The sequence below is a fragment of the Lampris incognitus genome, chromosome 14 (assembly GCF_029633865.1).
Source record: "Lampris incognitus isolate fLamInc1 chromosome 14, fLamInc1.hap2, whole genome shotgun sequence".
Taxonomy (NCBI): Eukaryota; Metazoa; Chordata; class Actinopteri; order Lampriformes; family Lampridae; genus Lampris; species Lampris incognitus.
The window spans coordinates 30516345-30531585 of record NC_079224.1 but is presented as its reverse complement, the minus strand read 5'-3'; the positions used below and the strand labels follow the sequence as shown (position 1 = coordinate 30531585).

Genomic DNA, 15241 nt, shown 5'->3' with positions numbered 1-15241 from the left:
CTGTCTGTCACTGATGTAAAATAAGCCTCAAGATTTAGAAGTTTCATCTTCCCATTTATCTCTCACTGTAGCTTTTGGTCAAGGAAAGCAAGCAAAAGAGAGGAACCTGAATATCTAAAGGTTGCCATTGTGTTAATTGAGAAACAAGGTTTGGTGAAAAGGCATGCAAATCTGTACAAAACCACATACACAGACTGTTATTTCACATGGTTTGGATGGATATGATGTGAGACTCCTACAATACTCCTACAATATGCGGCATGGTGACCCAGTGGTTAGCGCCATCCTCTCACAGCAAGAAGGTCCTGAGTTCAAACCCCAGGGTTGTCCAACCTTGGGGGTCATTCCAGGTCGTCCTCTGTGTGGAGTTTGCATTTACTCCCCGTATCTGCGGTGGGTTTTCTCCGGGTGCTCCGGTTTCCCCCACCATCAAAAAAGACATGCATGTTAGAGTTAATACTCCTGTCTTTGCCCCTGACCAAGGCATGGCAAGACGAACTGGAGTTGGTCCCCGGGTGCTGCATGGCAGTTGCCCACTGCTCCCAGCTACACAGCTAGGATGGGTTAAATGAAGAGAAAGAATTTCCCTATGGGGATCAATAAAGTATCTCAAAATCACAAAAAAAATCATACACAGACTCTTGTTTTCCTCACACCATTTGGCTGGACATTATGTGGAACTTCTAGAATACAACACCCACTAAACCAACACCCCCCCCTTGTCTGCTTTGACTTACTCATTAAATGTGTCAGGAAGTAGTGATCGTTTATCGTAAGCATGCAACCAAAGGAGTGGTGTAAAATGTCATCTCGTATGAAGTCAGTCCAGGGTCTTCAACCATGTTACAAATCAGACAGGCGGACGGACGGATGAGGGATCTGCTTTGAATTTTATTTAGAGATCAGCATGTGCTTCAGCACTCATGTTGGGTAATATTGACTCAGCAAATACCGCTGTGGTGTGGGCGTCATTGTAGCACAATTTTTTGAAAGGAGTCGAATTTTCTAAATGTTCAGGGACTACTGTGTGAAAGATCAAACCACCTTTTAATGACTATATATACCACAAGTGACTGTGTTTGAAGAAGTGGCCCCCCACTAAAGATTATTATGCTCAGAAATGTGTCATTTGGAGTCCTGCAAAACTCATTTGTGTTTAAAGCCATATTCACATAAAACTGTTACGGTTTTTACATCAATTCTACATAATCAATCCATGGATCAACTCATTCTATAACACGATATCACTGCTATGACATAATTCTAACTGCAGATACCCAGTAAGACCCTGTTGGCCTCGAGAATCGGTGAGTATACACAACCGGCCTGTGTCAAATAGTGTATAAAACATCTCAGTGCTATGTTTTAAGTATACAAAACTGTTTTAAGTATACACAAACGGTTGCGTATACTTAAAACAGAAGTGTATACTTAAAACATAACACTGAAATGTTTCATGTTTTAAGTATACACATCCAGCCTGGGTCAAATAATATCTTTCTTTTTTTTCTTCTTCTTTTTTTTAATCTTACTTGGAGTGCCAGACGAGTGTGGGGTTTACCGCAAAAGGCCACTTCAGAAAGTGACAAATGCATTGTTCGTGACAGCAAACAGTGAATTTTAAACACTTTCACAAAACTTACACAAGTGGTCCCATGCATTGTCTTCCTTCCTTCCATCCGTGTCTCAAAGAATCATTCACCAAACCAGCTCCTTGTTTGTCCTGCCAGATATGGGATTGATCTTGGACAAAGACAGCATGTTATTACACATGTTACCTCGATCTAGGGAAACAGCATTACACTGTTGCTAACAATATGCAAAACACTAATAAGAAAAAAATAAAAGTATTGCACTTTTCTGTAACCGTGTGGCTTTGAGGGTTTAGAACGAAACTAAAGTTTTGACCACTGCACCATTGTGTATTTCCCAAGTTTCCATGAGAATGTGGCAGATTGTTATTGATCCACGGTAAATTTGCTAAACGTCCAACAATATTAAACTTGTGGTAAATAGCTGCAGGGAGTAGGAGTGGTGGTGGTGGTGGGGGGGGGGGCTGTAACTTTCCCATATGAGGAAATATCAGAAATCGCTCTCTCTCCCTCTCCCCCTCAAGCCTCACCTGCACGTACACGCATTAGGAAACCCTAAACAAACAACAAACTGCGCCGTGTGTTTGAGCCAAGTCGGTGTGTATAAAAAGGCAGCTGCGTCCCCAGAGCAGCCTGCTTCGTTTGAACCCCGCCGTCCAACATGAAGCTTCTCACGCCGGCCCTGCTCGGCGCATGTCTCGGTAAAGAAAACTGACTTTGCACGGCACAGATCAAGACTATTACGGCAGAGTAAAAAGAAAAAAAAAAGAATTGATATATAATTTGTGGGGGTTTTTTTTCTTCTTCTGTTTTTCTATGTTTGCCCGCAGCCTTGGCGTTCGCGGCCCCCGCTGGAAATGTGAGATGGTGTTTGCAGTCGGACCAAGAGATGCGTAAGTGCGGGGACCTGGCGGCGAAAGCGCCCGTGTTCTCCTGCGTGAAACGGCAGAGCAGCCTCGCCTGCATCCAGGCAGTGAAGGTAAAAACAGAACAACCTCCGTATTTGTTCATTTCATCCGTTCCGCATCCTGCCTCGATCCTATACAATGTTATCGCCATAGGAGCTAAATGACACGATCAACTTCCCTGTTCTCAGTAATGTCTAATTGTGAATGAGTGAATCGATGATTTATTTCGAACATGTAAACAAGCAGGATATAACGTACAGATAATTCGTTGCCAATAATCTGAAGTGATCGACAAATCCACACATCAAACTCCGCGAACAAATGTTGTTACATGTTCGAAAAGGAGCAGGAGGATGTATACACTTAATTTTCCTACCCCTTCTCACCTACTCTTAAGTTAATTCAGCTGCTATACATTACAAAGAGGAATATATATATATATATATATATATATGAAACAAAAAAGATATAACAAAAAATATGAAATGTCTAATAGTAATGCAAATAACCCACAAATATACACGCACCCCTCTCTCTCTCTCTCTCTCTCTCTCTCTCTCTCTCTCTCTCTCTCTCTCTCTCTCTCTCTCTCTCTCTCTCTCTCTCTCTCTCTCTCTCTCTCTCTCTCTCTCTCTCTCTCTCTCTCTCTCTCTCTCACACACACACACACACACACATTCCCTAACAACAGTGGGCTGTGAAATTAGAACGGGTTTTATTTTTCGGGTTTTTTTTTTTTTTTTATTGCGTTGAGTATTGCAAGCAGTTGTATCTTTTAATCTATTTTTTTTCTTTATCATAAATTCACTTTGTCTAGTTGAAATATCAAGTTTTGATAGAATTACAACTAATAATTCAATCAGTGGCGCCGGCAGCCGTAATCCTGTTTAGCCAGTGACGTTAACACCAATCATCGGCCTTCAAATGTATTTGCGTCAGACGGCGAGTGGCCAAAAAAAACCGAACAAAATCATTAAATAAATAAATAAATAAATAAATATTTTAAACAAAAATGCACGCACGGTGCGTACAGGATTACGGCTGCCGGCGCCACTGATTCCATTCTAACCGGTTAAAATGCCAATTACTGTTGATAGCAGAAATTCTTATTTTTCATTAAGAATTACATTTCAAATCAAAAGCAGAATTTATGATAGCAACAGCTGATTTACTGATAACCAAAAATGCCATTTGACCACAGTCGAATTTCTGATACCAACAATTGGCAATTTAACTTGTTTTAATATAATTTTTGATATAAAAGTTTGTATTTTCACCAGTTAATTTTAATTATTACTAGTTGTAATTCAATTTATGATGTCGAACATGAACATTTAACTAGTGAAAATTGAATTTGTGAAAAAAGACATTAAAGCTAAGCATCTTGCCCTAATTTAAACAGTCACTAAACCCAAGCCCATTTTAGTGAGTTTGCTGAAATCTACAGGTTAACAACCATGTAAAGGTTAAAAATATGGCAGGCTGGTCTTGGTACTCTGTGATGTAAGCATAGCAGGATAAACACAACTGCAGCTAATAACATTAATAATGGATCTGTTTGATGTAGGTGTACCAAAGAACCAGTATTGACAGTACTATTGACAATTGATAGTGATGGCTCTGTCTGTCTGTCAGTGCTGATAGGTATATACTGCCAAACCTAAATCAAACAGATCAATTGTTAATGTTTTTAATATGCTATGCTACTAGCTGCTATGCTAACATCACAGAGTACCAAGACCAGCCTGCCATGTTTTTAACCTTTACAAGGTTTTTAACCTGCAAATGTCTACAAACTTTCTAAAAAATGGTATTGGGTTACTCTTTAATGTAGCATGACATTAAAATTCTCTTTGACAGGCGGGTGAAGCAGATGCAATCACTCTGGATGGAGGGGATATCTACACAGCAGGGCTGAATAACTATGACCTGCACCCCATCATTGCTGAAGATTACGGAAGGGGTAGGCCATAACTGAGTAATAAATACCATACTGAATGGTTCTTCCTTCGATGGATAGACCATATCAAAAAAAAAAGTATTTCATTGAAATCATTTTCATGACTTAAGTTTGCATTTTTGATTAACTTATTTTTTTAGAGTTCTAACTAGTCTACATATGTCTCTGTTCTCACCATCTGCATACAACCAGATACAGACACCTGTTATTATGCTGTTGCTGTGGCAAAGAAGGGTACCAAATTTGGCATCAGGGCACTCAGGGGCAAGAAATCCTGCCACACTGGGTTAGGGAAGTCTGCAGGCTGGAACATTCCCATTGGTACTCTGGTGTCTTTGGGTGAAATTAACTGGGGCGGCACTGAGGAAGGATCAGTGGAACCAGGTGAGTTTATTCTTTAGCGCCTTGACTTAAACCAATGCGTTAGTTTTGTTTGTTTTTGTTTTTTTTGTCTTAGTGGTCTCATAGTGAGGATTTAACTATCAGTGATCCCAGTAAATACTATTACAGTACCTATGACTCTGTTTACATTTCCTAAAATGATATTGGTATACCTGTTGTTTTATAGCTGTGAGCAACTTCTTTTCGGCTAGCTGTGTCCCAGGAGCAACCAACCTCCCCACCAAATTGTGTCAGTTGTGCAAGGGAGACTGCTCCAGATCCCAAAAAGAGCCTTACTATGATTATAATGGAGCCTTCCAGTGAGTGAATGTCTCTCCTTCATCACTTTCAGCTCTAATGTCTATTGCATTATAACGCTTGTTTCACATATTTGTCCACAAAATTTATCCTCAATGTGGAAAAACCTCTGTCTTGTCTTGGGAATGTTGGTACACTACATAATGCCTTCGATACATGTTATCTGATTAAATATTGATGGGTCTGTGTGTTTCTTCTTCTGATAGGTGTCTGGCTGATGGAGCTGGAGATGTGGCTTTCGTCAAGCACCTCACTGTTCCTGGTCAGTATCACCAGATTATTGATATGTTGTGAGTAGTGAGTGGCTTTATCTTTGATATTGATTCAAACCTTAAACAGGTTATTCCAGACAGGCAATCTGTTTGGTCAAATATCTTTTCTGGCTGTATCACGAGACCATAAAACACAGCATGAATTTTTAGAGTATCATACACGAATGAGATGCGTGCATTTTGTATTAAAACATTATATTATCTCATACAAAACAACTGCTTTCATGAATTAAAGTATATCTTTGTTACGTTCCCCATTAAAGTATATCTTTGTTATGTTCCCCGCATATTAAGGTTGGGTTTAATCTAAAGGAATTTGTTTGCATTTAGTGTCGAGTTGTCTGAATTTTCTGTGTTCGTTGAATAAATTTTGGCCAGTATTTGTTTCTCTTGCTAGAAGCAATATGGAAGCTTATTTCCAACTTGGCCTTTGTTCGTTTTTCATGTGCTGTATTTATGACGTTTTTGAAGAATAGTTTTGTGGTTTTGTTTTCATACATGTTTGAAGATGTTCTCTGGTACCAAATCAATCTTGTCTTTTCAACATAAGTAGTTAGAAATGACTTGCCACTGGGGAACTGTGGCTTCAGCCGAAATATTGGAGTTTTGACCAGGATTTCACAAAGACAAAATAACGTCTTGGCCTGCTCAAAAATAATACCTTTTACCCTTCACCAAAGGCATGTTTAGCCCCTTCATTTGACGTTATAACTGTGTCACACTCTGACAGATAATGTGAAGGACGACTATGAGCTGCTGTGCAAGGATGACAGCAGGGCACCCATCGACAGCTACAAAACCTGCCACTGGGCCAAAGTACCTGCCCACGCTGTGGTGAGCCGCAAAGACCCGGAGTTGGCCAAACTCATTTACAAAAGCCTCACTGCTGTCCAGGTAAGACACTACTATTGCTACTACTACTACTACTACTACTACTACTACTACTACTACTACTACTACTACTACTACTACTATTACTACTACTACTACTACTACTACTACTGCCAGCTGCTCCCACTAGGAGTCGCTACAACGCATCATCCGCTTCCATCTCGTCCTGTCCTCTGCATCTTCCTCTGTCACACCAGCCACCACCTGCATGTTCTCCCTCACCACATCCATAAACCTCCTCTTTGGCCTTCCTCTTTTCCTCTTCCCTGGCAGCTCCATCTTCAGCATCCTTCTCCCAATATACCCAGCATCTCTCGTCCACACATGTCCAAACCATCTCAATCTTGCCTCTCTTGCTTTGTGTCAGTGCAATAGGAGCATACTAGGTTTCTGTCTGTGAGGTTCATCCCAGGGCATTATCATCGTGCCTATGAGATGACATATTAAATGCTAATCAGTTGGTAGAATAGAATAACCAAGCAATGATTCTCTTGTTTTGACAGTTATATTTCAGCGTCAGCATATTTTCTTGGTAGCATATAAAAAAAGAGAGGAGACAGAATGACTGCAACTAAATATCAATTTCTCAACACCATTCTTGTACAAAGCAGATTGGATGAGATGAGCCGCCCCTCATTATTCACTTTTATATCAAAAGTCAACCCCTGACATCTCAAAACCCATCTACTACTCTCCAGTTTATCAACAGAACACGAGTGAAAAAGTGCAGAGCTACTCAATTGTCTCAAAAGGCAATTCCGGTATTTTTAAACTTGAACCCTATTTTCTCATCGGAGCCTAAATATTTGAATTGGTCTGGTACTGAGTGAGAACACTTCAGCTGGCAGCCATGAAACGGGCTGCAATGTAATCCTTGGGGGCAACTGCGCCTGTCATAAGTACGTCCACTAAAAGTGCTTGTTTTTGCCACTGACAGGCTCAGATTGTTATTGTAAGTGTCTGACAACATATGGACAGGATCCTTACAGAGAGACCGTTTTCTTTATGTTTCGCTTCATCGGGTCTCTGTTGTAACATCCCTTTTATCGCTGCTACTATTTGCGTGCAGGGGCGTGGTTTTACAAAAGAAGTCACGCTGAGACCATTCATTTGAGGTAGCATAGCCTGAGGCATAGAGGACAACCCGGTAGGGGAACTGCTAGCAATAATTTATCTCCAAAGCCACGCCTGAATATTTAGCCGATTTCGACAATGACATTTGAATTCGATGGCCGCCGAGCCAAAGCATATGGATGCAGAGATTGAAGCGAGGACGAGGAGAACCAGAGAGAGAGGAGCCACAGGTAGAGGAGGGTGAACCAGCTTCTTTGGCTGGCATTAGTCATCGACTGAAACCAGCGATCATGACCGGCACCGGGGGCGGGCCAGACTGGGCAGTGCTCGTTCATTTGAACTCCTTGCCCGCTGACAGCGGCCCCACCCTCACTTATAAACCTATTTGTGATTGATGTAATTTTTGACCTGTCACGGCATCACATCATGTGACTCGAGCTTTGAATTAAGTTGGTGGGTGGAATTAGCTAACAGTGTAGGAATGGAAGAAGGCTAGACCGCCACTTCATCTATCATGTATATTGCAATCAGGTTAGCAAAATGGACATCAGAAATTGGTTAAAAAAAGCCTGTCAAGCATCACATCAGCGTCCTCACTCTCCGTGCCACCAGTGCTACCACCAGCCTGTGAGCACTCTGTAATGTATGCGCATGCTCTCTGGTTAGTCTTTGATGGGGGGCTCTCGCGAAACGAGACCAGGAAGTAATGTTAAGTATGAGCCGAACTGGAAGAAACGCAGATGTAGCCTGATGGCTGAGTATCCTAAATTTGCTAAGTTCTAAGTAAAGAGTTCGTTTACAACCAATGTCTCTCTCGTCTCTAAGTCGAATCTTACACACTCCATCACCTCTTTTGACTACAACATCGCCAGTACCAAAATCGGCAACATCGGCCATCCGCCGGAGCAAAACATCGGCGGCGCCACAACCAGCAACACCGGCCTCCTCGAGCTCAGCTTCAACAACAACTGCTTGCTCCTGCTGCTAAATGGATCAGAGTAGAGCAAGCACCCCTGCAGCAATCAGTAGCCCTGGATGACCTCAGTGACAGTATGCACAACTAGGTAAAACTGGACAGTTTCCAGCTGGAATGGTCTCAGGGAAAAAACTAGGGCTGCACGATATTTTGTTTCAGCATCGTCATCGCGATGTGCGCATGCGTAAATCACATCGCAGGACGTGTGATGTGAAGTAAGGCAAGTTAACTCAAACACATCATGCCACAACTTTTTGCTGTTTGATACAAGAGAAAAACTCGCAAGGTTCTCATTTTCCATGACTAATCTACAAGAGAAGTCTGCCCGATGTGACAATTTCCTCCGATTTAATGCTTGGAACTTCAGAGCTTTGCGTCTTCCTCTATCATGCCAGCCACCTGCATGTCCTCTGTCACCACATCCATAAACCTCCTCTTTGGTCTTCCTCTTCCCTGGCAGCTGCATATTCAGCCTCCTTCTCCCAATATATCAGAATCAGAATACTTTATTCATCCCACGTCCAAAACATCTCAATCTCGCCTCTCTTGCTTTGTCTCCAAACCGTCCAACCTGAGCTGTCCCTCTAATAAACTCATTCCTAATCCTGTCCTTCTTCATCACTCCCAGTGAAAATCTTAGCATCTTCAACTCTGCCACCTCCAGCTCCGCCTCCTGCCTTTTCGTCAGTGCCGCCGTCTCCAAACCATACAACATAGCTGGTCTCACTATCATCTTGTAAACCTTCCCTTTAACTCTTCCTGGTATCCTTCTGTCGTAAATCACTCCTGACACTCTTCTCCACCCACTCCACCCTGCCTGCACTCTCTTCTTCAGCTCTCCTCTGCATTCCCCGTTACTTTGAATTGACCCCGAGTATTTAAACTCATATGCCTTCGTCAAGTAAGGCAAAGTCCACAAAATCACATGTAGTAAATTTAAAGGAAAACTCCAGCATTTTTTTTAACCTAAGCCATGTTTTCCCATTGTTAGGAATCAAACCTCTTGATGGGTGGCAGAATCTTTTAAATTGATTGAGTAGTGTGCAAGCTCGCATCAGACTCCTGCTGCACACTAAGCTGCAATGTAATCCTTCCAGGCAATAGCACTTGTCAAATAACGAACCGCTGAAAGAGCTCTTTTTTTTCGACACCAAGGGACTCAGTATGTTTTGAGAGGTGTCCGAAAACACCTTTCCTTATGAAAAGACATAATGGAAGGCTCCTCTCATAATATGTGAGAGAAATACGTTACTGCTTAGTGCACAGCAGTCAGCTGTTGCTAGCTTGCTCAATACTGAATCAATTTAAAAGTTTCGGCAACCCATTGATCGGTTTGACTCCGAACGGTAGTAAAGTAGGGATTTGGTTAAAAAAATGACGGCGTTTTCTTTTACTGGTGCAAAAGAATGAACAAATTGCCAATGTGATTGTGTGAATTCTCATATTTGTGGATGGAGGAGTTGATAATTCCTCTACTGATGTTGCATTACATATTTAGCACAATATTGAGATTTCTACAGATGCCACAATACATGGCAGTTTTTTTACAATTATATGTCATTCTTGTTTCACAGGGCTTTGACCTCTTCTCCTCTGAAAACTACGCCCCGGCCAAAAATCTGATGTTCAAGGACTCAACAGAGAGGCTGCTGGAGCTGCCCCCAAACACGGACTCTTTCCTCTACTTGGGCGCTGAATACATGAGCATCATCAGCTCGCTGAAGAAAGGTGGGTGTAGACAGACACGAACACACAGATAATCACAAAGCCCCTTAATTGGACACACAAGACAGACATAAATACAGATTCACAAAAACTTACGATATGTTAAGTCATTAGCTAATGGTCACCTCCTTCATTTTGCTTTCCAGAACAGAATGCAGACACTGAATCAGGTACCATTAGATGGTGTGCTGTGGGTCACGCTGAGACAGTCAAGTGTGATAGCTGGAGCACCGCCAGTCTTGATGAAGAGCACGCCCAGATTGAATGTCAGAATGGCGCCACAGTAGAAGAGTGCGTGAAGAAAATTATGGTAAAAGAGTCTCAGACAGAAGAGTGTGAGGCAGTTATTGCCTTGATAACCTTTTTGCCTGTTTTGTGAGGTGTACAGCATGGGTACAACCACCTGTTCCTTTTTCCAGCGAAATGAAGCTGATGCAATTGCAATTGATGGAGGACAGGTCTATACAGCTGGCAAGTGTGGGCTCGTCCCTGTCATGGTGGAGCAGTATGTTAAAGGTATGGGGCTGTATGACATGGAGACAAACACACAGTATAAAAACATTGGTTTTTCTGGAGCTCTTATGCATAAACAGAATTCGTAACCGCTTCTCTCTCCACAGAGCTGTGTAACGCCACTGGATGTAAGTACACCTGTTTTTCTTTTTAAGTTTTGGTTTGTTGAGCAGGAGAACTCATCTTTCCCTTTCTGAAACACTTGTTATTATGGTTACTTTTCTAGTTAACATTAGTTTTCCAATCTCTTTCTTTATGCTCTTCCTCTGTTCTGCTATTTATGTGCATTCACTCTTTCAGCCAGACAGCAAGCCTCTTCTTACTATGCTGTGGCGGTTGTGAAGAGAGCCTCTGGGGTGACCTGGGCAAACCTGAAGGGCAAGAGGAGCTGCCACACTGGCATTGGCAGAACGGCTGGCTGGAACATTCCCATGGGTCACATTCACAAAATTAATAATAACTGTGACTTCAGTAAGTAAATGTGTGGTTGCATGTATGCTCGCCTGTGCTGTGCACAATCTCTGAATATTAAAATTGTTCTTTTGAACTACCATAAGTGTAACACTATACTGATTGTATCTCCTGCTCTTCCAAGGTGATTTTTTCCCTAGTGGCTGTGCCCCCGGAGCAGACCCCGCCTCTTCATTTTGTTCTCAGTGTGCTGGCAGTGGCAAAGCCGTGGGAGATGATGCAAAGTGCAAAGCCAGTGCTGATGAGCAGTACTATGGCTATGCTGGGGCCTTCAGGTAGAGCGCAAAGTACACTTATGCTCCTCTTGACCCTTTTCACAATCAATAAAAGACACTGTGCCATTACTGCCTAAATTTTGACTGTATAAATAATTTCTTTCAGGACTGAATATTGGGTCTGAGCCACTACTATAGTGGTGATTACTTCACAATCTTGTATCTGATGTGTTGTGTTTCCTTTACGCTCTATCACTGTAGATGTCTTGTGGAGGGTGCTGGAGATGTTGCCTTTATCAAACACACCATTGTTCAAGAGAACAGTGATGGTAAGAGACAGCCATTAAAGTATCATTTTCTGTAAAACTATTGTTCAACTTTTGTTGACTCTGACAAGCATTCCTTTCAACATTTCTCCCCCTTCCAACGTCTTCCTTTTTTTTTAATCAAGGAAAAGGGCCTGCATGGGCTCAGGGAGTGAATTCTATGGACTATGGGTTGATTTGTCCTGGGAAGGGTGTCGTCTCCATCAGTGAGTATGCATCATGCAACCTAGCCAAGGTGCCTGCTCACGCTGTAGTGACCCGTCCAGAAAGACGCAACGCTGTGATTCGCACGCTTCTGCAGCAGCAGGTTGGTAAAGCACAGGCCAGAGCCAGTCTTCAAAGGACATTGAAAATCCCATGAAATCAAAAATTTACTTTCGTTTTTGTTACCTCTTTTATATGCACTCAATTTACATCTATGGAACACCGGGTTCTAGAAATTCGCACGAAGAAAAAACATTTTATCACTGTGACTGACTCCTTCTCGTCGAAAGGAGCCAGTTGAGGTGGTTCGGGCATCTGATTAGGATGACTTTTGGAGGCTTTTTGGGCACGTCCAACTGGGGGGTGACTCCGGGGTAGATCCAGAACTCGCTGGAGGGGCTACATGTCCAATCTGGCCTGGGAATACCTTGGAATCCGCCAGGAGGAGCTGGAAGATATTGCTGGGGAGGGAGATGTCTGGAGTGCCCTACTTACCTTGCTGCCACTACAACCTGACCCTGGAGAAGCGGCTGAAGATGATGAATGAAAGAATGAATGAAGAATGTTCCTTCTCTCCCCGAAAAATAAACAATTTAAGATACGTCATTCCTGCACTTACGGGCACACAGTAAAAAAATGTATAATGAATTGGGGGTGAGATCGAGAGAAGACCAGTGACCTTCTACCACTAAACTAAAACTAGTCAATAGCATATTGATGTCTGCATTTTTCTAAAAATGTCCGCACATTATTATTGGCTGTCAGTCAAATCAAGCTCCCTCCCCTCACAAGAGCCCACCTAACCATTCCCTTTCATTTAGATATACATATCATCATGGAAGTTTGCAGTACTCTGAATGTTGTTTGGTGGGATCTTTAACATGCAGAGCCTTCTAAGGTCATACCAAGCCAAGAACAAACTGCGAAGGTGAATTGCATTGACTTGTGTGTATATGTTGTTCTTCACTTTCAGGTCAGGTTTGGCAGTTCTGTCACTGATTCCTCATTCATGATGTTCAAGTCGTTGAATGGCAACAAGAACCTTCTCTTCAAAGACTCCACAGAATGTCTGCTGGAGTTGAAAGCTGGGATGACCTATGAGTCTTTCTTGGGACCTGACTATATGACAGCCATGGCATCACTCAGGCAGTGCAGTGCTACTACTCCAGGTTGGTATCACAGGCTGAGTACAGAGCAAAGGATAAAAACACTCCATTATTACCCCAAATACCAATCTCTCACCCAAATACTCTCACGTGCAAACTCTTTAGAAATTCATCTCTGATATACATGCTAATGTCTTTGTCCTTTTCTCTCCCCTTGCATTAGATCTGGAGAAATCTTGCACTTTTCATTCCTGCCAGCAAAAAAACTAGTGGAGACAGCAGAATATACAGTGCCTCAGTCTGCCCCCAGTGATTCATGCAACCTACCTGCTCTGGACCCAAAGTTAACATTACGTATTTTGCTTATCATTGTTTTTTAGAAAAAAAATCCACAAAACAGGAAAAGAAGATCGGATGTATGTAGAACATAGGTAACTGGCATCATTTTCAATTACTAACACTGCAGCAAATCAAAATCTGTAAATCATAGGCCATCAGATGATCCTCATACTTTAGAAGCTGTTACTCTAGCTAAACAAGATGGAAATCTGATTGAATGAAGAAAGGTCTTTTTCTGGCACTTTACTTTTTCTCAAATAAAACATACCCTTTTTCATGATCTACTCTGGTTGTATTATCATGTACCTTGTTTTTTGTCATGCCTTGGATTTGTGTAACTTTTTAAATGTCTGCAACAAACTTTTACAGTTTGGAATTGCACTTAGAAAACAGTTTTTTTTTTTTAACTCAAGCTCAAGTTTACTGAGCACTAAGGTTAAACACACCAGGAAATGTCTTTGTGCATTGCTCAGGAAAAAAAGTCATAAGATATGGACACAACCTTTTTTAAAATAAGAAAGACAATCCAGAACATTTCATATTTAAGTATACGGAGATGTCTTAATATCTGATTTATAAAAAAAAAAGAAAAAAAGGGCAATATAGAAAGGAAATGGGTCATCGCTGTACATAGTGGTACTCAACTGTATTGACAGGTTTTGGCACTTTAGTGACATCTTAACTGACAAGAACAACCTCTTAGCTAAAAGGGAAACTGACCTAAATGGACGGCTTTAAAGAGACAATGATTAAAAGTGACAACAGCATATGCTGTGGCGAGCCGGCATGGAAGAATGGTGAGATAGAGAGCTCTTATTCGTGGGGCGTCCGGGTGGTGTAGCAGTCTATTCCGTTGCCTACCAACACGAGGGTCGCTGGATCAAGTCCCCATGTTACCTCCGGCTTGGTCGTGCGTCCTTACAGACACAACTGGCCTTGTCTGCAGGTGGGAAGCCGGATGTGGGTATGTGTCCTGACCCAGGATGCGGCACTGTCCTGATCGCTGCACTAGCACAAGATTTATAGGCTGGCACATGCAAAGATAAGAGACTAGCCAGTGTGAAACTGAAGGGCAAAGCCTTTACATAAAAAAGAAAGAAAAAAAAACAAACTCTACCAACAAGGCTCGCTTAAGACACAACTTAAAAAATATTTTCAAAGAATTGGATCTATGACTCTCAAAGCTCTTGTGTCCATGACTCAAACTTCAATATATATCACCAATGGTTGTACTATCCATCCATCCATTATCCAACCGCTTATCCTGCACTCAGGGTCACGGGGGATGCTGGAGCCTAGCCCAGCAGTCATTGGGTTGTACTATATAGTACTAAATACTAATCCATTCATCAGGGCATTAACAAATACCAGTGAAAAATCATCACCTGACATTGTTACATCATTCACATATATCTCTAATTCATTTGTACAGGTACGTGCGATGGGGTGCACTCTGGAGTCATCATGCACGAATGTTAGCTTTGGGCTGGGAGAGAATCCCATGGCTGGAATAGTACTGCTGCCAGTCACAAAGGCCAGGATGTTGCCAGTGGTGAGGGCATGGATGAAATCCCTCTGTTTGGGGGAGAGCTCCTCGTTGGTGTCTCTCGTGAAGTCTCTCGAGAAGCTCTTTGTCTACACAAACTATGATGATTATAACCTAACAAGGTGGAATAAGAGAAGAAACAGTGTAGTCTGGCTGCATTATGTTTTTTTTTCCACAAGGAAAAGAAACTGCAGAAATGTTAAATTTTACAGATCAATACTTACTCTCAATGCTATGGAGGAAGTCCCTAAACTGAACAACCATTATCTCCTCCTTTGGTCTGCGGTTGCTCCCCATCACAGAATAGTTCGGTTTGAGAATTATTTAATTGTAAAGTGTTTTGAGTGGCTGTTGCAGCTAGAAAAGCGCTGTATAAAATGCAACTTGATTGACTGATCGATTGATCGATTGATTGATTGACTGA

At 42.0% G+C, this 15241-nt stretch overlaps 1 protein-coding gene across 1 annotated transcript; it reads left to right on the top strand.

Moving 5' to 3' along the window:
• Window positions 1-2155: 2155 nt before the first annotated feature.
• Window positions 2156-13555, top strand: tfa (transferrin-a). The gene is made up of 17 exons (XM_056293215.1): window positions 2156-2293; window positions 2423-2571; window positions 4361-4463; window positions 4653-4844; window positions 5029-5161; window positions 5366-5421; window positions 6162-6325; window positions 9947-10100; window positions 10244-10407; window positions 10517-10613; window positions 10718-10738; window positions 10911-11081; window positions 11206-11356; window positions 11558-11625; window positions 11748-11929; window positions 12800-12995; window positions 13156-13555. Exons 1-17 carry the CDS (start codon window positions 2254-2256, stop codon window positions 13200-13202), a joined length of 2088 nt encoding a protein of 695 aa, XP_056149190.1. The 5' UTR covers window positions 2156-2253; the 3' UTR covers window positions 13203-13555.
• Window positions 13556-15241: the final 1686 nt, after the last annotated feature.

What these genes read in the sequence shown, in the direction of transcription:
- tfa (XM_056293215.1), top strand. Translation starts at nt 2,254, where the DNA reads ATGAAGCTTCTCACGCCGGCCCTGCTCGGCGCATGTCTCG. An exon ending in AAAGCCTCACTGCTGTCCAG is followed by an intron (nt 6,326 to 9,946) that starts GTAAGACACTAC and finishes CTTGTTTCACAG; the next exon opens with GGCTTTGACCTCTTCTCCTC. An exon ending in GCACGCTTCTGCAGCAGCAG is followed by an intron (nt 11,930 to 12,799) that starts GTTGGTAAAGCA and finishes CTTCACTTTCAG; the next exon opens with GTCAGGTTTGGCAGTTCTGT.